This window comes from Staurois parvus, unplaced genomic scaffold (assembly GCF_062004578.1).
Source record: "Staurois parvus isolate SC_StPar_1 unplaced genomic scaffold, SC_StPar_1.0 ptg000981l, whole genome shotgun sequence".
Classification (NCBI taxonomy): Eukaryota; Metazoa; Chordata; class Amphibia; order Anura; family Ranidae; genus Staurois; species Staurois parvus.
This window is the reverse complement of record NW_028318777.1, coordinates 905,690-925,894: the sequence shown is the minus strand read 5'-3', so window position 1 is coordinate 925,894 and position 20,205 is coordinate 905,690. Positions and strand designations below refer to the sequence as shown.

The 20,205-nt window shown below is 42.6% G+C and overlaps 1 protein-coding gene across 1 annotated transcript in view; it reads left to right on the top strand.

The window, feature by feature from the left end:
• The window catches only part of KMT2A (lysine methyltransferase 2A), a 409,829-nt gene that overhangs the window by 158,442 nt on the left and 231,182 nt on the right, over positions 1 to 20,205 (top strand). Inside the window, exons 10-13 of the mRNA XM_089657321.1 lie at positions 38 to 151; positions 9,542 to 9,688; positions 9,891 to 9,986; positions 10,322 to 10,442. Coding sequence (XP_089513447.1) covers positions 38 to 151; positions 9,542 to 9,688; positions 9,891 to 9,986; positions 10,322 to 10,442 — 478 coding nt within the window. The remainder of the gene's footprint in view (positions 1 to 37; positions 152 to 9,541; positions 9,689 to 9,890; positions 9,987 to 10,321; positions 10,443 to 20,205) is intronic.

Below are 20,205 nucleotides of genomic sequence, written 5' to 3'. Positions count from 1 at the left end.
TGTGCCCGGTTCTGAAATAGTTATGGTTTTTCTACAGGAGGATTGTGATTTGGGTAGTGCCTGGGACATGGGTGGCCTCAGCGTACTCACAACTGTACCGATCACCCCACGTGAAGTTTGCTTTCTATGTGCCAGCAGTGGAAATGTTGAGGTGAGTTCATAATGAACCAGTGATGTATTTTTTAAAGTGGACCTCCAGCTAGATTTTGAGATGGATGGGGAAGACTGTCTTGTTATTACTATCCCTTTTTGGGAGACTGCTTTGTACTTGATGTGTTTTATCACTGTTACAGAAATTGATGAAAACTCTTGATTGTTGTTAGAACTGGAGTATATGAGTTTTTTTTCCAATGGGCATGTATGTCCTAGTAGCAGATGTCAAATATTCCTTGCTTTGTTGTTTATGGTACAGGCGCAAGTGTAAATCTCCTCAGTAGTTACAATGTCAGCATCAAATTCTGACCCCCACTCCATCCTAAACTAAAAAAAAGTGTTGGCTGAAATTCCACTTTAAAAGATATATATTTGACATAGTCTGTGTGAAACTTTACTGAACAGCAATGCTAAAGGAAAATCATTTAGTTTTGATTCTGTCATCTATACTCTTTCTCCACAGGTTTTTTCTTTTATTTCTTGCTTAAAAATGACTCAGTTTAAACAAAAAGTGTCCATAAAAATGTACCTGTGAAGGTAGTACAGAAGTAAAGGAATAGTTACTTCATATGCCACCTGCACTGCCGAAATGCCAGTCACTTGAAGACAAATTCCCTAGTTAAAGGCTAAGTTCATCTTTAGAAAAATAATAAATGCACATTTTTTTGCAGGTAAAAAAAAATCAGCAATTTTTTTTAAGGAGCCTGCACAGCATTGCACCCGCGATCAGCAGAACACATATGCAATGTCAGGCTCCTGCACATTCATACAGGCAGTCATTTACTTGAGAGCAGGAAACTGATTCGGCCATGTGAGTGGAGCCCCATATGGCCGCGCTATTTTCAAATTGTGATGGCTGGTGCGGGGAGAAGATCCCCCTGCCCGCTGTCACAGGGGCGGGGGATCAGGGTGGAGAAGGTGCTGATGCTAGAACATGTTCATGTTACATATTCCAAAAGTGAACTTATCTGTAATGGAATGCCTGTCACCCCGCTTGGGTGATTCCGTCAGAGAACTGCTTCCTTGCCATTGGGACACAGGAACATAATATTATAGCCAGGCATTGCACCCAAGACTAGAAGAGACTTGCTTAGATGCCAAACAGGAACGCTTTATTGAACAGAAAACACAGGTTTTTATACACTCCAGAATTAGGGCTCTTCCCCTCATGAACAATAAAGTAAATATTACACGTTGAGATAAAAATCCCACACTGATTAGTTAAGGACCCAATTAACTCCATTAACAATGGGAATGCACACAATGGGAGAAGATCGCAAACACAACACCTTAATAAACAGATTAGAGCAAGAGTCCTCAGCACAAGGTTGTTTTGCTGATTATATCAACATCTTCTTAGAGTCTCTGAGTCTAGGAAAGAGGGGAGTTGAAGCAGTCAATGCTAGTTTGGGCAGAAAGACTCAAAATCTGTATCCCGGTTCTCCAGTTCCCAGTCTGTGTATTTTGGGGAGACATGGACTTGAATCCGACGTAAACTACTCTAAAGGTCCCCCCACCAGGCACACTCCAAAGAATAGAGCCCTCCTCAGATGCCAGGGCCAGATGCTAAGCAAGAGGCTAGCCTGCAGTCCCTTCCAAAAGCCCATGTCCTGATTGGGTCTGTCACATTATCTTTTAATGTTTCTTCAGAAATTTAAACTCTTGGGTCGGTTGAACCCTGGTCTTGCGCTGCACTCAGCTGTTCCTCCCCTTAACCTGTATGTTACTACAGCATGTTGACACTCCGTAAATGTTGGTTTCTAGTTCCGTAGAGTGACATGGGTGTGATAAGATTGAAGTATTCACTTTCTGGTTTACAGTTACATCTTTTATTTGCACCATTTTGTTACAAGGTTGCTTTAAAGGTAAGGCTTTAAAGATTTTCAAAAGAGCACAGAGGTAGACCTTTTCTGTTGAGACTGTTGAGACTCATTGAAATTCTGTTGTAAAAAGCAGAATGGAGGTCATGAGTCACTAATTTTGTAATTTAGGTGTGTGTGACCTTCAACTAATCAGCTGTCATAGGCTTTCTGTCCTATAATAACCTCAAATGCAGCACTAGAACATATGAACTAAAAAAAAACCAAATACAATAATATACAAATAATTCTGCCTCCAAAATATGTGAACTTTTTTTAAAAAACCTGTATATAGTCCAATAAATAAATGTTGGGGAATTGTGGTAAAGCGAATAACTCACTGCTTACCAGAGTTAAATGATTCTCTCTCATTGAGAAGTCAAACAGCGCTCAATAGAAGTGAATTAGTCTCCCAGGAGGTCACGATGAAAATCCATATTCTACTCAACAGCGCTCCACATTATAGAATGTAGTGTATAAAAAAATTAAAACAAACATAGTGTAGCATGTCCAAAAACTATTAAACGTGCAAAATGTGAAAAATGCCCACTCGCACGTGAAAAGAATATGTGATCACAACGCATAACACTTCAAAAAGTGCCATAACAATAATCATGCAAATTCCAATACTATGAATATATAGTGCCGATGAAGTTATCCAGAGTGGAACAGCATTGGCAGAAAAGGCTTGTAAAAGCAACACCATAGCTCTATCATCCGGGTCCCCAAGAAGGCTCCACTCCACTCAGCACAAGTCAATGTAGAAGAGGAGCCGCAAAAACAGGAAAGCAGGTCCATAGTGTAGTATTTTTAACAATAGCCATTTTATTAAAACAGACATAAACACTCATAAACAGACATTCACATAAACATAGATTTGTACTGCAACAAAGGTAAAAATATATGTACGTTGGCTGTTTTTCGTGATGACATCACACATCCTGGCTCTGTCCTATGTATTTTGGCATAAATGGTGACATCAGGGGCTCAGAGTCCGTCCTTTATGATTAACCACATAGGATCTTTTCACTGGGGGGCGGTTTGGGACTGTACCCAAATCCCGCTGTAAGGAAGAAGTAGGGCCAACCTGTAATGATGCTTTGGGCACTGGACCCCACGTTTTGTGCTCCTCTGCAGCAGAACATGCAGCTTTTGGAGTTAGCCACAAACTGCTATATATGTTTAGGGCAGTGATGATTTATTATGTGGGTATGGGCTTTCGAAGCAGAAAAATTAGGGGCTCCACATTCCCCCCCCTTAAAACCTTGCAGCTCATCTATTCATGCAGTTAGGGGGTTTGTAAGGACATGGCCCTTAAGCAGGCCTTACTCCACCTTGGGACCTTACCCAAATCAGGGTCCCTGACTTCTTCAGAACCTTATTGGAAGCATCCTTTTTTTGTTTTTTAAGCATGGATGAATTTTCCTCCTTATGGAGGAATTTATGTAAGAGACACTGCTCTTTGAGAAACATTGACCCGCAGGGGCCCAGGAAAGATTCCCTTTTTCTCGACTCCTCAGATGGTCTCTGCCTCTGTCCTGGCTAATGTCTTTTTACAGTAGGAGGAAGAAGTGAATAAGAGGTCTTTATCCGCTCATATGAATGTAAGATTTCCATGTGAGAGGTGGTTTTGCTGATTTGCTATATCTTCCAGGCCCAAAAACACCATTTCTGTTCTGGTGAACAATGTTTGCACCTTTATTGAGCCACAGGTGTTGCAGGTGAAGGTTACTTAAAGAAGGTAATTTAAAAAGGCATGTTCCAGGTTTTGAAGGATTCCTTTTTGTCCCTCTCTGAGTCTTCAGTTCTGTCATCCAGCTTTGTTGCAGACGCTAAACTTCTAAGCCAGTCAAATCAGACTCCGTGCCCTCCTCACAGTGACAGGGTGCCTCCACTTCCTCAGATCGAGAGATGTCTGTTGGCCTTTGTGGCTGCTGGGGACATTGTAGATCATGGGTCCAGTATGTCTTCTTCCAGGGGTACAAGTTGGAGTATGTTTTCTTTCAATCTGCTTTCTCTCACACTGACTGGGGATCTGCAGGCTGCACTGCTGCAACTTCTAGCTTTGCGGCTAATTTTCCCAGTTCAGCAAAGGAGCGGATTCCCATAGAGGTTCTCTCCACTTTGGATGTAGCCTGTACTGTGCCCATTCTGGTTTACCTTTAGCTACGGCTTCTTTCAGAGAACTGGATTGCATTTGTCCTTTCTGAGGGTTTTCACAGGAGATTACACTTTTTCAGAACCAGACATCTGTTTCCAGATTTGCATTTCCGCCACCTAATGTTTTACCAGGTGGATGTTCTGGTCTCTGTTACATCAAGGTGCTACAGTTTGGGTCTTCAACTATTCTAATTTGTTGTTCAGTTAATAATTGTTTTCTGTGTTGCCCACCTCACATTTATGCATTGCTTTAGGGTGTTCCGGTCATCTGAGAATGCCTGTGTCCTGTCCTGTACATGAAAGAAAATGAGATTATTTGCTTGCCTGTAAAATCGGTTACTTACATGACAGTGGAGGACACAGGACTCCTCTTATTACTTGCTAAAAAAATGAGGTTTGGTAGTGGCGGTAAGGTTTTTGTAATGGAGTCTTTACAGCTCTAATTTGCTGGTGTCCACTCACCTGAGGGCGGGAGTATATAATCCAGTCATTTAAGACTCTGCCTGTGTCCTGTACTGTAAGAAATGGATTTTACAGGTAATTGAAAAATCCTTTTTTTTTGCTCATCAAAGTAGTGGTGTGTGTGTTTGTGTGTATACATACACTACATTGCCAAAAGTATTGGGATGCCTGCCTTTACATGCACATAAACTTTAATGGCATCCCAATCTTAGTCCGTAGGGTTCAATATTGAGTTGACCTACCCTTTGCAGCTATAACAGCTTCAACTCTTCTGGGAAGGCTGTCGACAAGGTTTAGGAGTGTGTCTATGGGAATGTTTGACCATTCTTCCAGAAGTGCATTTGTGAGGTCAGGCACTGATGTTGGACAAGAAGGCCTGGCTCGCAGTCTCCGCTCTAATTCATCCCAAAGGTCTCCTATTGGGTTGAGGTCAGACCAGTCAAGTTCCTCCACCCCAATCCATGTCCATTGCTCATCCATGTCTTTATGGACCTTGCTTTGTGCACTGGTGCACAATCATGTTGGAACAGGAAGGGGCCATCCCCAAACTGTCCCCACAAAGTTGGGAGCATGAAATTGTCCAAAATGTCTTGGTATGCTGACACTTTAAGAGTTCCCTTTACTGAAACTAAGGGGCGAGGCCCAACCCCTGAGAAACAACCCGACACCATAATCCCCCCTCCACCAAACTTTACACCTGCCACAGTGCAGTCAGTCAAGTACCGTTCTCCTAGCAACCATCAAACCCAGACACGTCCATCGTATTGCCAGACAGAAGCATGATTCTTCACTCCAGAGAAAGCGTCTCCACTGCCCTAGAGTCCAGTGGCGGCATACTTTACACCACTGCAACTGACACTTTGCATTGCACTTGGTGATGTAGGGCTTGGATGCAGCTGCTCGGCCATGGAAATCCATTCCAATAAGCTCTCCACGCACTTTTGCTATGCTAATCTGAAGGCCACAGGAAGTTTGGAGGTCTTTAGCTATTGACTCGACAGACAGTTAGCAACCTCTGTGTGCTTTAGCATGTGCTGAACCCGCTCTGTCATTTTACGTGACCTATCTCTTCGTGGCTGAGTTGCTGTTGTTCTCAGTCGCTTCAACTTTGTTATAATACCACTAACAGCTGACCGTAGAATGTTTAGTAGCAAGGAAATTTCATGGATGAACTTATTGCACAGGTGGCATCGTATCACGGTACAATGCTTGAATTCACTGAGCTCCTGAGAGTGACCCATTCTGTCACAAATGTTTGTAGAAGCAGTCTGCATGCATAGGTGCTTTATTTTGTATACACCTGTGGCCAGGGAAGTGATTGGAACACCTGGACCCAATGATTTGGAAGGGTGTCCCAATATTTTTGGCAATATAGTGTGCGTGTAATATAAATATATATATATATATATATATATATATATATATATAGTTGCAAGAAAAAGTATGTGAACCCCTTGGGATTACGTGGAGTTTTGCATGAATTGGGCATAAAATGTGCTCTGAACGTCATCTAAGTCACAACAATAGAAGAACACAGTCTGCTGAACATAATACTACACAAACATTAGATGTTGCCATGGTTTAATTGCACATAACATGTAAACATTCATAGTGCAGGGAGGAAAAAGTATGTGAACCTTTGGACTTAATAACTGGTTGACCCTCCTTTGCCAGCAATAACCTCAACCAAACGTTTCCTGTAGTTGCAGATCAGACCTGCACAATGATCTGGAGTAATTTTGGACCACTCCTCTTCACAAAACTGTTTCAGTGTAGCAATATTCTTGGGATGTCTGGTGTGAATCGCTCTCTTAAGGTCATGCCACAGCATTTCAATCGGGTTAAGGTCAGGACTCTGACTGGGCCACTCCAGAAGGCGTATTCTCTGCTGTTGCAGCCATTGTTTTGTTGAATTACTTGTATGCTTTGGGTCATTGTCCTGTTGCATCACCCATCCTCTGCGGAGCTTCAGTTGGCGGACAGATGGTTGTACGTTTTCCTGCAAAATGTCTTGATAAACTCTGGAATTCATTTTCCCATCAATGACAACAATCCGTCTAGGCCCTGAGGCAGCAAAGCAGCCCCAAACCATGATGCTCCCTCCGCCATGTTTCACAGTGGGGATGAGGTTTTGATGTTGGTGTGCTGTGCCTTTTTTTCTCCACACATAGTGTTGTGTGTTCTTCCTAAACAACTCAATCTTGGTTTCATCTGTCCACAGTATATTTTGCCAGTAGTGCTGTGGAACATCCAAGTGCTCTTTTGCAAACTTCAAACGTGCTGCAATATTCCTTTTGGACAGCAATGGCTTCCTCCGTGGTGTCCTCCCATGTACTCCATTCTTGTTCAATGTTTTCCTTATTGTAGATGTGTCAACAAAAATGTTAACATGTGCCAGAGATTTCTGTAGGTCTTTAGGTGACACTCTGGGATTCTTCTTTACCTCATGCAGCATTCTGCGCTGTGCTCTTGCAGTCATTTTTACAGGACGACCACGCCTAGGGAGAGTAGCAACAGTGCTAAACTTTCTCCATTTGTAGACAGTCTGTCTTACCGTGGACACATGAACATCAACCAAAGGAGGTTCAACCAGTTATTAAGTCCAAAGGTTCACATACTTTTTCCTCCCTGCACTGTGAATGTTTACATGTTATGTGCAATTAAACCATGGCAACATCTAATGTTTGTGTAATATTATGTTCAGCAGACTGTGTTCTTCTATTGTTGTGACTTAGATGACGTTCAGAGCACATTTTATGCCCTATTCATGCAAAACTCCATGTAATCCCAAGGGGTTCACATACTTTTTCTTGCAACTGTATTTGAAGAATTTTTGGGTCATTGTCCTGTTGCATCACCCATCCTCTGCGGAGCTTCAGTTGGCGGACAGATGGTTGTACGTTTTCCTGCAAAATGTCTTGATAAACTCTGGAATTCATTTTCCCATCAATGACAACAATCCGTCTAGGCCCTGAGGCAGCAAAGCAGCCCCAAACCATGATGCTCCCTCCGCCATGTTTCACAGTGGGGATGAGGTTTTGATGTTGGTGTGCTGTGCCTTTTTTTCTCCACACATAGTGTTGTGTGTTCTTCCTAAACAACTCAATCTTGGTTTCATCTGTCCACAGTATATTTTGCCAGTAGTGCTGTGGAACATCCAAGTGCTCTTTTGCAAACTTCAAACGTGCTGCAATATTCCTTTTGGACAGCAAAACTCCATGTAATCCCAAGGGGTTCACATACTTTTTCTTGCAACTGTGTATATATATATATATATATATATATATATATATATACACACACACAGTGCATCCAGGAAGTATTCACAGCGCTTACCTTTTGCCACTTTTTGTTATGTTACAGCCTTATTCCAAAATGGATTAAATTCATTTTTTTCCTCAACATTCTACAAACAATACCCCATAATGACAACGTGAAAGACATTCGTTTTGAAATCTTTGCAATTTATTAAAAATAAAAAACAAAAACCACATGTACATAAGTATTCACAGCCTTTGCCTTGACATTCAAAATTGAGCTCTGGTGCATCCTGTTCCTACTGATCATCTTTGAGATGTTTCCACAACTTGATTGGAGTCCACCTGTGGGAAATTCAGTTGATTGGACATGATTAGGAAAGGCATAAACCTGTCTATATAAGGTCCCACAGTTAACAGTGCATGTCAGAGCACAAACCAAGCCATAAAGTCCAAGGAATTGTTCGTGGACCTCTGAGACAGGATTGTATCAAGGCACAGATCTGGGGAAGGGTACAGAAAAATTTCTGCAGCATTGAAGGTCCCAATGAGCACAATGGTCTCCATCCGTATATGGAAGAAGTTTGGAACCACCAGGAATCTCCCTAGAGCGGGCCGCCTGGCCAAAATGAGTGATCGAGGGAGAAGGGGCTTAGCCAGGCAGGTAACCAAGCACCCGATGGTCACTCTGAAAGAGCTCCAGCATTTCTCTGTGGAGAGAGGAGAACCTTCCAGAAGAGCAACCATCTTGCAGCACTCCGCCTATCAGGCCTGTATGGTAGAGTGGCCAGACGAAAGCCACTCCTCAGTAAAAGGCAAATGGCAGCCCACCTGGAGTTTGCCAAAAGGCACCTGAGGAACTCTCAGACCATAAGAACCAAAACTCTCTGGTCTGATGAAACAAAGATTGAACTCTTTGGTATGAATGCCAATCGTCATGTCTGGAGGAAACCAAGCACCGTTCACCACCTGGTCAATACCATCCCTACAGTGAAGCATGGTGGTGGCAGCATCATGCTGTGGGGATGTTTTTCAGTGGCATGAACTGGGAGGCTAATCAGGATCAAAGAAATGATGAAAGCAGCAATGTATAGAGACATCCTTGATGAAAACCTGTTCCAGAGCACTCTGGACCTTGTACTGGGGTGACGGTTCATCTTTTAACAGGATCACAACCCTAAGCACACAGCCCACATAACAAAGTTGTGGCTACGGGCCAACTCTGTGAATGTCCTGGAATGGCCCAGCCAGAGCCCAGACTTGAACCTGAATGACCATCTCTGGAGAGATCTAAAAATGGCTGTGCACCGACGCTCCTCATCCAACCTGATGGAGCTTGAGAGGTACTGCAAAGAAGAATGGTAGAAATTGCCCAAAAATAGGTGTGCCAAGCTTGTAGCATCATACTCAAAACGACTTGAGTCTGTAATTGGTGCTAAAGTTGCTTCAACAAAGGCAGTTGCAAAGATTTCAAAAACTAACTTCTTTCACGCTGTCATTATGGGGTATTGTTTGTAGAATGTTGAGGAAAAAAATGAATTTAATCCATTATGGAATAAGGCTATATATATATCTACACACAAAAATAAACATATAAACACTATACATCCCTGCATTTTTATTCTCTCATCTGTCTTTGTTTATTTTTAGTTTGTTTTCTGCCAAGTTTGTTGTGAGCCATTTCACCAGTTCTGCTTAGAGGAGAGAGAACGACCCACAGAGGATCAGCTGGAGAACTGGTGTTGTCGGCAGTGCAAGTTTTGCCATGTATGTGGCAGACAGCAACAAGTTAATAAGGTATTATATTTTTCTTGTTTTAAGGGGAGTTTCTATGTAAAGCTTCTTGGGTGAAATGTATTGCAGCAGCAGCACATTTACCATTGGCCTATAGTAGAAAGTAGCGTACACTTATCCTATACCCGTTACCACTTTTCCAGCAGCTTTAGCAAGTGTCTTATTTTTTGTCTTATTTTTTTTTCCTGCTTATTGTTTCCCGTAGCCACTCCTCGAGTGTAATAAGTGCCGCAACAGCTATCACCCAGAGTGCCTGGGACCAAACTATCCTACTAAACCAACAAAAAAGAAGAGAGTCTGGGTAAGTCAGTTTACTATAGTACTACAAAAACTAGTTTGTATGTATTATTCCTAATCATTTTTTGTGATTAGCTTTGCATTTAAAAAAATGGACTAAACAGACCATTATGTGGTTTGTGATAAGAAGAGAATAACTGTATGCAACCTGTTGGGTCTGCTTTTTATGGAAGACTAGCTTTTCTTTCTCCCTTGACCTTTTATGGGTTGCTCTTATTGCTGAAATGCTTGCAGTCACAGAAACAGAAAAAGTAATACAATCCCATGTAATTTGTTTGTTTAGATATGTCATTGTGCTAGCTTAAGGAAATCTAAAGTAGTGGAACATTTGTTTTCCAGATCTGCACTAAATGTGTGCGATGTAAGAGTTGCGGGTCCACCACACCTGGTAATGGCTGGGATGCACAGTGGTCACATGACTTCTCACTTTGTCACGACTGTGCCAAACTATTTGCTAAAGGTAAGTATTGGGAATAATAATAGTCCCTACTCCACACAAGGTGTATACCGAATAATGAAAAATACTTTGTACCCTTTAAGTGTTAATCAACATCACACTGCTGCTACACATATTACCCCTCACATCTAAAAAATCATGAATCCAGAAAACATCCAAAATCAACAGTGGATAAAGTGGTAAAACCTGTTGTATCATAACTTCATGCAAAAGAAAAAACCCATTCATCAACTATTGCAACAAAATAATAAAAATGTGAACAATGAGCGCAAAAAGAAAAATAAAGGAAGCAGCTGGTACAATGTGGCAAACCCTCTGCTCCCACTATACAAACATATAAATAAATGGTGCAGCGCTAAAATATATGAAATTGATATAAATGTGCTACCAAACAATGTAATAGATGACCAGTATAGAACGTAAATATAATCCACTGTGATTTGTCCCAAAATAACTTGACCAAGTAATAGTCCCAAAAGTGATGTGATCAAATGGTGACCAAAAATGACTGTGACTTCTGTGATACTCCTCCACCACTATGCACTCACCAGAAGCAAAAAGCAAGCCAGCATTGGGTATAAATGACTCCTTGAAGCATATCTACCCACTTCCTATCACCAGTCCATCCAGGGTTGGAATCCCTCCTAAAGGGAGAGCTCACAAACAGAGCCCAGAGACAGCACAATATAGTGTAGTATGTTTATTAAAACTAACAGCAACCATGTGGAGCATAATGCAAGCCAGGAATAAAATCACTTACAAAGATGGCCGCTGGACCATCGCATGGACTCGACGGCGTGACGTGGAGGAGTATCACAGAAGTCACAGTCATTGTTGCTCACCATTTTATCTTATCACTTTTGGGACTATTACTTAGTCAAGTTTTTTTGGGACATATCACAATGGATTATATTTGCGTCCCTGTCATTCATATATTGGACGTTCTATACTGATCATCTATTACATTGTTTGGTAGCACATTTATACCAATTTCATTTATTTTAGCACTGCACCATTTATTTAACTATTGCAACAGTTCATCATATGTCAAAGTGGAGTTTAATATAAAGTCCACAAAACCAATCCACTGTGAATACTGTAAATCTTCAATTCCCCCCCTCCCCCATGGGACGATAGCTCTTTACTCTCTTCCGCTCCATATATCCACCAGACGTGTTATGAATAAATGACCCCTAGCAATCTATGTATTTTATCACGTTAGTGCATTTCTTTTCTTCCAAAAATATTTTATTGATATAAGAATAGACAGGATAACATATAGAGCATATACAGCAATAATGCACAGTCAGAACACAGACATGAAATATTGCTTTCTGTTTCGCAGACGGGATTTAGTGTAAACCGTAATACAAAGCAATGTGGTATAGAACAATACATCAAGCTTACAATTCAAACCAATGAATACTTAGACGAAAGTAGGTACAACACTGAAGGTGTATGTCATCTCGTCTTGAGTATCAGCAATGCTTAAAGATGAGGTGATATGAAGATTAGAGCCTGGACGGCATTCGATGTTATTAAAGTCATGGTTTACATGTTTATAGTTTAAGTGTATAATATAGATGAAGTGAGTCCTATCTGTGTGAGGGTGAATGCACTATTTGGTTGGTGAAGAATGACTGATAAGGTGGTATACCAGGTGTGAACAAGAAGAGAGGTCAGAAAGAAGAACAGCAAGAAGAAGAGATGTAGGATTAGATGATAGGTGGGACAAAAAAAAAAGTTAAACTAGGTCACCTCCCCGAGTATTAGCCGAGCCGGCAAAGTAATATAGCTTAGTATATGTTACATGCAAGATCCGACAGTGGGGTAACACATGGATTAGAAACCCCATAAAACATATCATGATATAGCACTACAGTCTATCTTTACGTGTGAGAAAAGCGTCTTCGATGAACCGGGTATTTCCCGAGGAAATTCAATCCGGAACGTTAGTGCATTTCTTATACAGTCATGGCCGAAATTGTTGGCACCCTTGATATTTCTCCAGGAAATCATGTATTTCTCACGAAACGTATTGCATTAACACATGTTTTGCTATACACATGTTTATTCCCTTTGTGTGTATTGGGACAAAACAAAAAAAGGGAGGAAAGAAAGCAAATTCGACATAATGTCACACAAACCTCCAAAAATGGGCTGGACAAAAGTATTGGCACCCTTTCACAACTGCGGATAAATAAGAATGTTACAAGCATGTGATGCTCCTGTAAACTCACCTGGGGCAAGTAACAGGTGTGGGCAATATAGAAATCACACCTGAAAGCAGATAAAAAGGAGAGACGTTCACTTAACCTTTGCATTGTGTGTCTGTCTGTGCCACACTAAGCATGGACAACAGAAAGAGGAGACGAGAACTGTCTGAGGACCTGAGAACCAAAATTGTGGCAAAATATCAACAATCTCAAGGTTACAAGTCCATCTCCAGAGAACTAGATTTGCCTTTGTCCACAGTGCGCAACATTATCAAGAAGTTTGCAACCCATGGCACTGTAGCTAATCTCCCTGGTCGTGGACGGATGAGGAAAATTGATGAAAGATTGCAACGCAGAATAGTCCGGATGGTGGATAAGCAGCCCCAAACATGTTCCAAAGACATTCAAGCTGTCCTGCAGGCTCAGGGAGCATCAGTGTCAGCGCGAACTATCCGTCGACATTTAAATGAAATGAAACGCTATGGCAGGAGACCCAGGAGGACCCCACTGCTGACACAGAGACATAAAAAAGCAAGACTACAGTTTGCCAAAATGTACTTGAGTAAGCCAAAAGCCTTCTGGGAAAACGTCTTGTGGACAGATGATACCAAGATAGAGCTTTTCGGTAAAGCACATCATTCTACTGTTTACCGAAAACGGAATGAGGCCTACAAAGAACAAAACACAGTACCTACGGTAAAATATGGTGGAGGTTCAATGATGTTTTGGGGTTGTTTTGCTGCCTCTGGCACTGGGTGCCTTGACTGTGTGCAAGGCATCATGAAATCTGAGGATTACCAAAGGATTTTGGGTCGCACTGTAGGGCCCAGTGTCAGAAAGCTGGGTTTGCGTCCAAGATCCTGGGTCTTCCAGCAGGACAATGACCCCAAACATACGTCAAAAAGCACTCAGAAATGGATGGCAAAGAAGCGCTGGAGAGTTCTGAAGTGGCCAGCAATGAGCCCAGATCTAAATCCCATTGAACACCTGTGGAGAGATCTTAAAATTGCTGTTGGGAAAAGGTGTCCTTCCAATAAGAGAGACCTGGAGCTGTTTGCAAAGGAAGAGTGGTCCAAAATTCCGGGTGAGAGGTGTCAGAAGCTTATTGATGGTTATAGGAAGCGACTGATTTCAGTTATGTTTTCCAAAGGGTGTGCAACCAAATATTAAGTTAAGGGTGCCAATACTTTTGTCCAGCCCATTTTTGGGGTTTTGTGTGACATTATGTCATATTTGCTTTTCTGCCTCTGTTTTATATTTGTTCCAATACATACAAAGGGAATAAACATGTGTATAGCAAAACATGTGTTAATGCAATACCTTTTTTGTGTGAAATACTTGATTTTCAGGAAAAATATCAAGGGTGCCAACAATTTCGGCCATGACTGTATATATTTTTTAATAAGTGGTTTGCAGTCTTCACTATTGGTCCATGATATTCTTGCTGGGTAGTATAATGTCACCAGAGAAACTGTGGACACAAGGTGTGTTATATCTCTTTGCAAAAACAAGTTTGACCTCCTTGGGGTCCATCAAACCAACTGAGAGGACACCATGAGATGTTACGGTGGTGGGCACTTTGGGATTGCAACAACAAGTGGATAATGTGTGAACCTTTTTAAGGTTTTGGAAGAATTTTCTTTCACCATCTTATCAGGAGACTGTATGGGACTGAATTTTATCATTCTTGGATAATTAGCAAATACACAGTTTGAGGATATTGCTTTCCTACTAGAATGTTATAGCGCTACGATTTAGTATTTTATTTTGCAACTAAGATTGTATGGTGTATGGGACTGAATTCTATTGTTTTTGGACAATTTGCACATACACAGTTTGAGGATATTGCTTTTTGATTATGATGTTCTATCACCATTATTTCCAGGGCTTTACAAATTTGCTTTGAATCCAGGAGCCGGCCAATTTTTTTTGACTGGCAGGGCTTTGTTTTCAGCAACAAAGATGATCTCTAAAGGAGGTTGCTGATAGAAGGGGACTATATAATGGGGGATCTCTAAGGTGGGTGCTAATATGGGGGGTCTCTAAGGGGGTGTTAATATAAAGTGACTGATCTAATGGGGGGAGGTCTCGAAGTGGGGTACTAAAAGAAAAGGACTGTAATAGGGGGTACTAAAATAAAGGGAAACTGATCTAATTGGGATCTGTAAGGGGGGGTGGTGCTGATATAAGGTTACTCTGATCTAATGGGAGGTCTTTAAGGGGGTGATGCTGATATAGGGGGACTCTGATCTAATTTGGGGGGTGTTAAGACTTCTGATCAGCAGCAGACTGCACCCCCCTTAGATACCCCCATTAGCTCTCAGTCCCCTTATATCAGTGCCCCTCCCCCTTAGAGACCTTCATTAGATCAGAAAAGATCCCCCCTATATCTGCGCCCCTGCTTATAGATTGCCTCACCAGCGGGACTTGGGAGCAACTGCAGCAGGCCAGTAAGTGTCTGACATTGGGAGCCAGAGTTGAAGAGCGAAGCTTGGATGTGGAGTGACTGCAGCTCTAGGGCTATTTTCCTCCCCTCCATTGTGTGCAAGGTGTCATTGGTTGCTTGCATACCCTGCGGTCCCAGCAACCAATGAATAAAATGCAAGGCAAATTACTGAGGCAGGGGGGAGATGCCTGGCGGGGGAGAAGGCAGAGGTGACAGGAAGGCAGACACAGCTGACAGGAGCGGAGCTCAGTGCTGAAAGCTGGTGAAGCCGTCTTAGGCCCCCCGTCCACAATGGTGGAACTCCGGAGCCCAATCGCAGTTGCAACCCTGGTAGTTCCACCACTGGTTGGAGTTGAATTGTGGAGCTCGGGGTGGTGGGAGTTTCTGACACCTAGTACCAGTGGTGGATGGGCTGGCGGAGCATGGACGCCTGAGATTTGTTGAGCCCTGTTAAGTCATATTTCCTGATCTACTAGAAGCAGATAATGATGTATGACTTCACCTGGATAATATTCACATTTATTTCACAGATAAGATAACTGCTGTGATTTGTACAGACACCCAATAACACTGATATAAAGGTGTGAACACATGCAAGATACACTCAGCGTGGGAAACGTTCAATGAAATGACAACTGATAGGTTTCCATGGAAACAAATGCTTCTCATAGCAGCACACAGCTCTATGCTGCCTGTCCTAAAATTGCAGGACACATCAGGCAGGGAACATGTTTTGCTGGGACAATGTGGTCAAAGTCATACATTCTCACACAGTGTACACTCCTCTCCTGATACATTCCTCACAGAGTGTCCCGTCCCCTCATACATTCCAGTCACACATTGCTCCCCTTCCTCATACACTCCTCTCACACAGTGTCCCCTCTCCTCTGTTCCTGTTGGTGGGGCCCCTAGGGTGTCTCCTCTCCCCTGGGGAGTAGAGGTTGGCCAGCTCCAAGACCCCCAGCTGCTTTCCCTGCAGGGCTTGCCAGGTCACTCTCGGCCATCAGTCACAGCTGGGGCTCACTGTCAGCTTCTTCGTGCGCCATCCTTGCCATCTTCCCGGCCAGCCAGTTGGAGAAGCCGCCATCCCCAGCTCGCCTCTCGATTGGGGGAGAGTCAAAAGGGAGTGGAAAGCTACGGACAGTGGAGAGGGGAGAGGCTTACTGGCTGCCCAACCATTGCTCCTCAACGCAAGATACTCATGTGATAACCTGGCCAATAGAGGAGAAAATATGAGGAGCTCAGTGGGTGACTGCCCGAGGAGTTTCTTGTGCCTGGTGCCAGCGGTGGATTGGCTGGCAGGAGTCTGAGCGTTGGGATGCGGTTTCTGGTTGCCTTGGCAGCCTGGTGCCTGGGATTTGTCGAGTCCTGATTTAGTGTTTTCCTTTGCAACTGTTAAATTTTTTATATTGTATTGCACAGAATTTGCGGTTATAATTTATTATTTTGTATGAGGATGTTTGATGTATTCATTTATGTAGTTCCTAGAGTGCTTCACTTTGTTTTTGGTATAAGGATTTGTATGAGTATGATAATTGTACTTTTAGTGGTAGCTGCTCTGATTAGTTCATTTGTGTTAGCTGTATATCTCACTAATAATAGTGCAGGTTTTTTTTCTTATCTGTTAACTATATATGGCCAGCTTTGGAAAGCAGCACTGTATATGCATGGAAAACACCTTTACAATTATGAATTATGATTGAAAGTGCTAGCTTTCTGGCTGTTACGTTTGTCATCTGACTCTGTACTTCAACAATGTTAGGAGTTCTGACTTAACCATGCTTATTTTTTGGCAGGGATTAAAAGTGTGGAAACTATAGACAGCCAGGTGACTAGCCTCCCTTTCTGCTCCATTAAGAGATACAGGAAGTCTTAATACTTTGTGCTATTCTGCTGTGCTCTCCAGGAATGGGCATTGGCGCAAAAAAAAAACAAAAAAAAAAAACTTATTGTCCAAGGATTTTTTGTTTGTTTTTGTTTTATGTAAAGAGTAATCTTTTTCTAGATACTACTAGGGGTTTTGATTAGTTCTGCTGTACCCGTGCCCTGAACACCCTCTCCAAAAATGTGTTGGATTTGCTTTTCAGTGTGCCCCCTGATAGTTGCAAAGCATGTAACCTTGGAATCATGGTGCCCTATGATTTTAGAGTCTTTCCCTTTATTGGATTTCTCCTGCTTGTTTGACTGAGGTTTTTTTAACCGGTTGCCGACCAGCCACAGTACATATACTGTGGCAGGGCGGCACCACTGCGCAAAATCACGTGTATATATACGTGATTTTGCATTTCGGGCAGGGGGCGCACGTGAGGCGCTCGACCTCCCTGCCCGCGCCGCCGATGTTAATCACCGGGTCCTAGCCAGTGACTACCTGCTGGAGCCCGGCGATTATCGGCAATCACTGACAGAGAGGATGGCTGCAGTGTTTATACTGCAGCTCTCCTCCCTGTCAGTTTTCAGCACACTGTTCCGGAGGGGAGAGCTTAGCTTTCCGAATCAGTGTGTTCCTGTGAAGTACACCCCCCCGCCCCCTAGTGAACACTCCCCTCACACAGTTTACCCTTTGATTGCCTAAAAATGTTAACCCCTTCCTCCCTAGTGCCATCAGTACAATGTCAGTGTGTTTTTTTTTCTTGCACTGATCACTGTATTGGTGTCACTGGAGAAGTCCCGAAGTCAGTCCCCCCAGAGTCAGAATGTCCGCCGCAGTCCCGGCGCTGATCGCCGCCGTAAGTCGCTGATCACCACCATTTTTAGTATAATAAAAAAAAATCAAATTCCAGTGTCTATACTGCCATTTGTAAACGCTATAACTTTCACGTAAACCAATTTACACGTATTGTGATTTTTTTTTTAGCAAAGACATGTCGCAGAATACATTTTGGCATACATTTATGAAGAACTTTGATTTTTACATTTTTTTACTGGACATGTTTTATAGCAAAAAGTCCAAAATATTTATTTTTTTTCCTCAAAATTCTCGGCTTTTTTTTTATAGTGCAAAAAATAAAAATCACGCAGGCAATCAAATACCACCTAAAGAAAGCTCAACTCGTGGGGAAAAAAGGACGTAACTTTCATTTTGGTGCAGCATTGTATGACCTCGCAATTGTCAGTTAAAGTAACGCAGCGCCATAACACAAACCGCTTATGTAACCGCTTCCTGTCCGCCCTATAGAAGAAATACTGCTACAGGGCGCCATGGGTGCGTAAAATCACATATATATATACGTGATTTGCGCTCCCCGTGGTTTTCACTCCCCTCCCAGATAGCGTCAGATTGCCCGTCAGTACACCAGTAATCACATTTAACCCCTTGATTGCCAGGAACACGCTCATACACAATAAACCTCCATTGCTAGTATAGTGTCTGAACGCATCAATATCTTTGATCAAATCAGCACTATACCAGCGTTCACAGAGGAGGAGCCTGACCATAGCGTGGAGTGAGAGCTCTCAGCTCTCAACTACCTCCGTTTGTCCTGCCTGGAGAAGGAGACTCACTGGTTAGAGGGGTGGTCTCGATGGAGGAGTGCGGGCCCCACAGAGCAGTAGAGGAGACTCTTGGCGCGAGCCGGCTGTGAAGGCTGTGACCCGCCGCAAGGAAGCACTTGGGAGGTGGGGAAGCCAGCCGGCGTTCTCTAAGGGAAGGTGACGCCGGATCCCCCTCCCCTCTCGCATAAGGGATTGTGGCTGCCAGGTTCCCACTGAAGCTGGGAGAACCCCCCTTCTGCAACTTGCATAAAGGACTACTGAAACCCCCAAAAGTAGAGTAACCAAAGCCGCCTCACCTGGAGAAAGTGAAGAAGGCGACATGAGGGTGAGTGAGAGCGGCTGATTGCTGTGACGGAAATAAATGTAGGTGAATTGAGTTGTGTTGTAAAACTAAAGGGTGATTCACCCAGGGAGTCTAAAGGAAGAGAGTGGAAGGAGAATAAAATACAAACAAATAAAGACCCAGAAGAAGTGGAACTTGGCGGAGGAGATCAGGAGAGGGGGGAGAGGAAAAGGAAAAGAAAGAAAATGGAGAGAATATTCCCTTGGAAGAGAATATAAAATTGACTATAAGTTGAATATTTTGAAAAATTTGAAAATAGTGTGGACATTATGAAAAATAAAAGTGCTTAAAGGAGGCGGGCCCAAGGCTTCCCAAACAGGCTCAATTAAAAAATATATACCCTCACAGTAGAAACAGACCCCAGAAAGTCAACAGGGAATATCTGAAGGAAGAGAGATGGAAATCAGTGTTGGAGAAAACTCCAGACTATCGCTAGGAATAGCTAATCGTAGTCAACAAATGGAAGAAGAAGTGGGGATGGAAAATTTAGAACAAGATAAGAGCTCACAGATGACCACTAAAACAGAAATAGCAGAAATGTTCAAAGGACTGGAGAAATCCATAAAACATGAAATGGCGAAAATACACAAAGATCTGGGGCAAATATTATTAATAGGTGAGGAGACGGAAGAAAAAGTCCCCAAATTATTCAGAAGTTAGAAAAACGGACAATAAAAATAAGAAAAGAACAAAGAAATCTGCTATATAAAATAGAAGGTCAGGAGAATAGGGGTAGGAGATGTAACCTAAGGATACGAGGTCTTCCAGAGATATCTCAAGGAGAAGATCTAATGGGAATAATAAGGAAAATGCTGAATACTATAATGGACAGGATGGGAGGAAGGGAGGTATGGGGAGGTAGCAGACAGCCTGGGATTCTGGCAGCCTTAGATTATGTGGGATAGTTGGACGTACACTAGTCTGGAGAAACTTCAGAGAACGAAGGGGAAGATATGAAGGAGAGAGGGAGAGAGAGGAGGAAGGCGAAGGAGAGAAAAATAGAACAGATTCACTTTGTGACTTATAATGTTAGAGGTTTAAATAGTCCTGGGAAGAAATTTAGGATCCTTAAAGAGCTTAAGCATAGACTTTCCTCGGTGGTGTTTTTACAAGAGACCCACCTAGTAGAAGAAACAAATGTGAAGTTACAAACTAGGCATTATCCAGAGTGGTTTTATGCAGATTCCTCAGTTAAATGGGCAAAGGGAGTGGCAATAGGATTTGCAAAAAACATAAGGTTTAAGTTGGAAGAAAGATGGGCAGATCCAG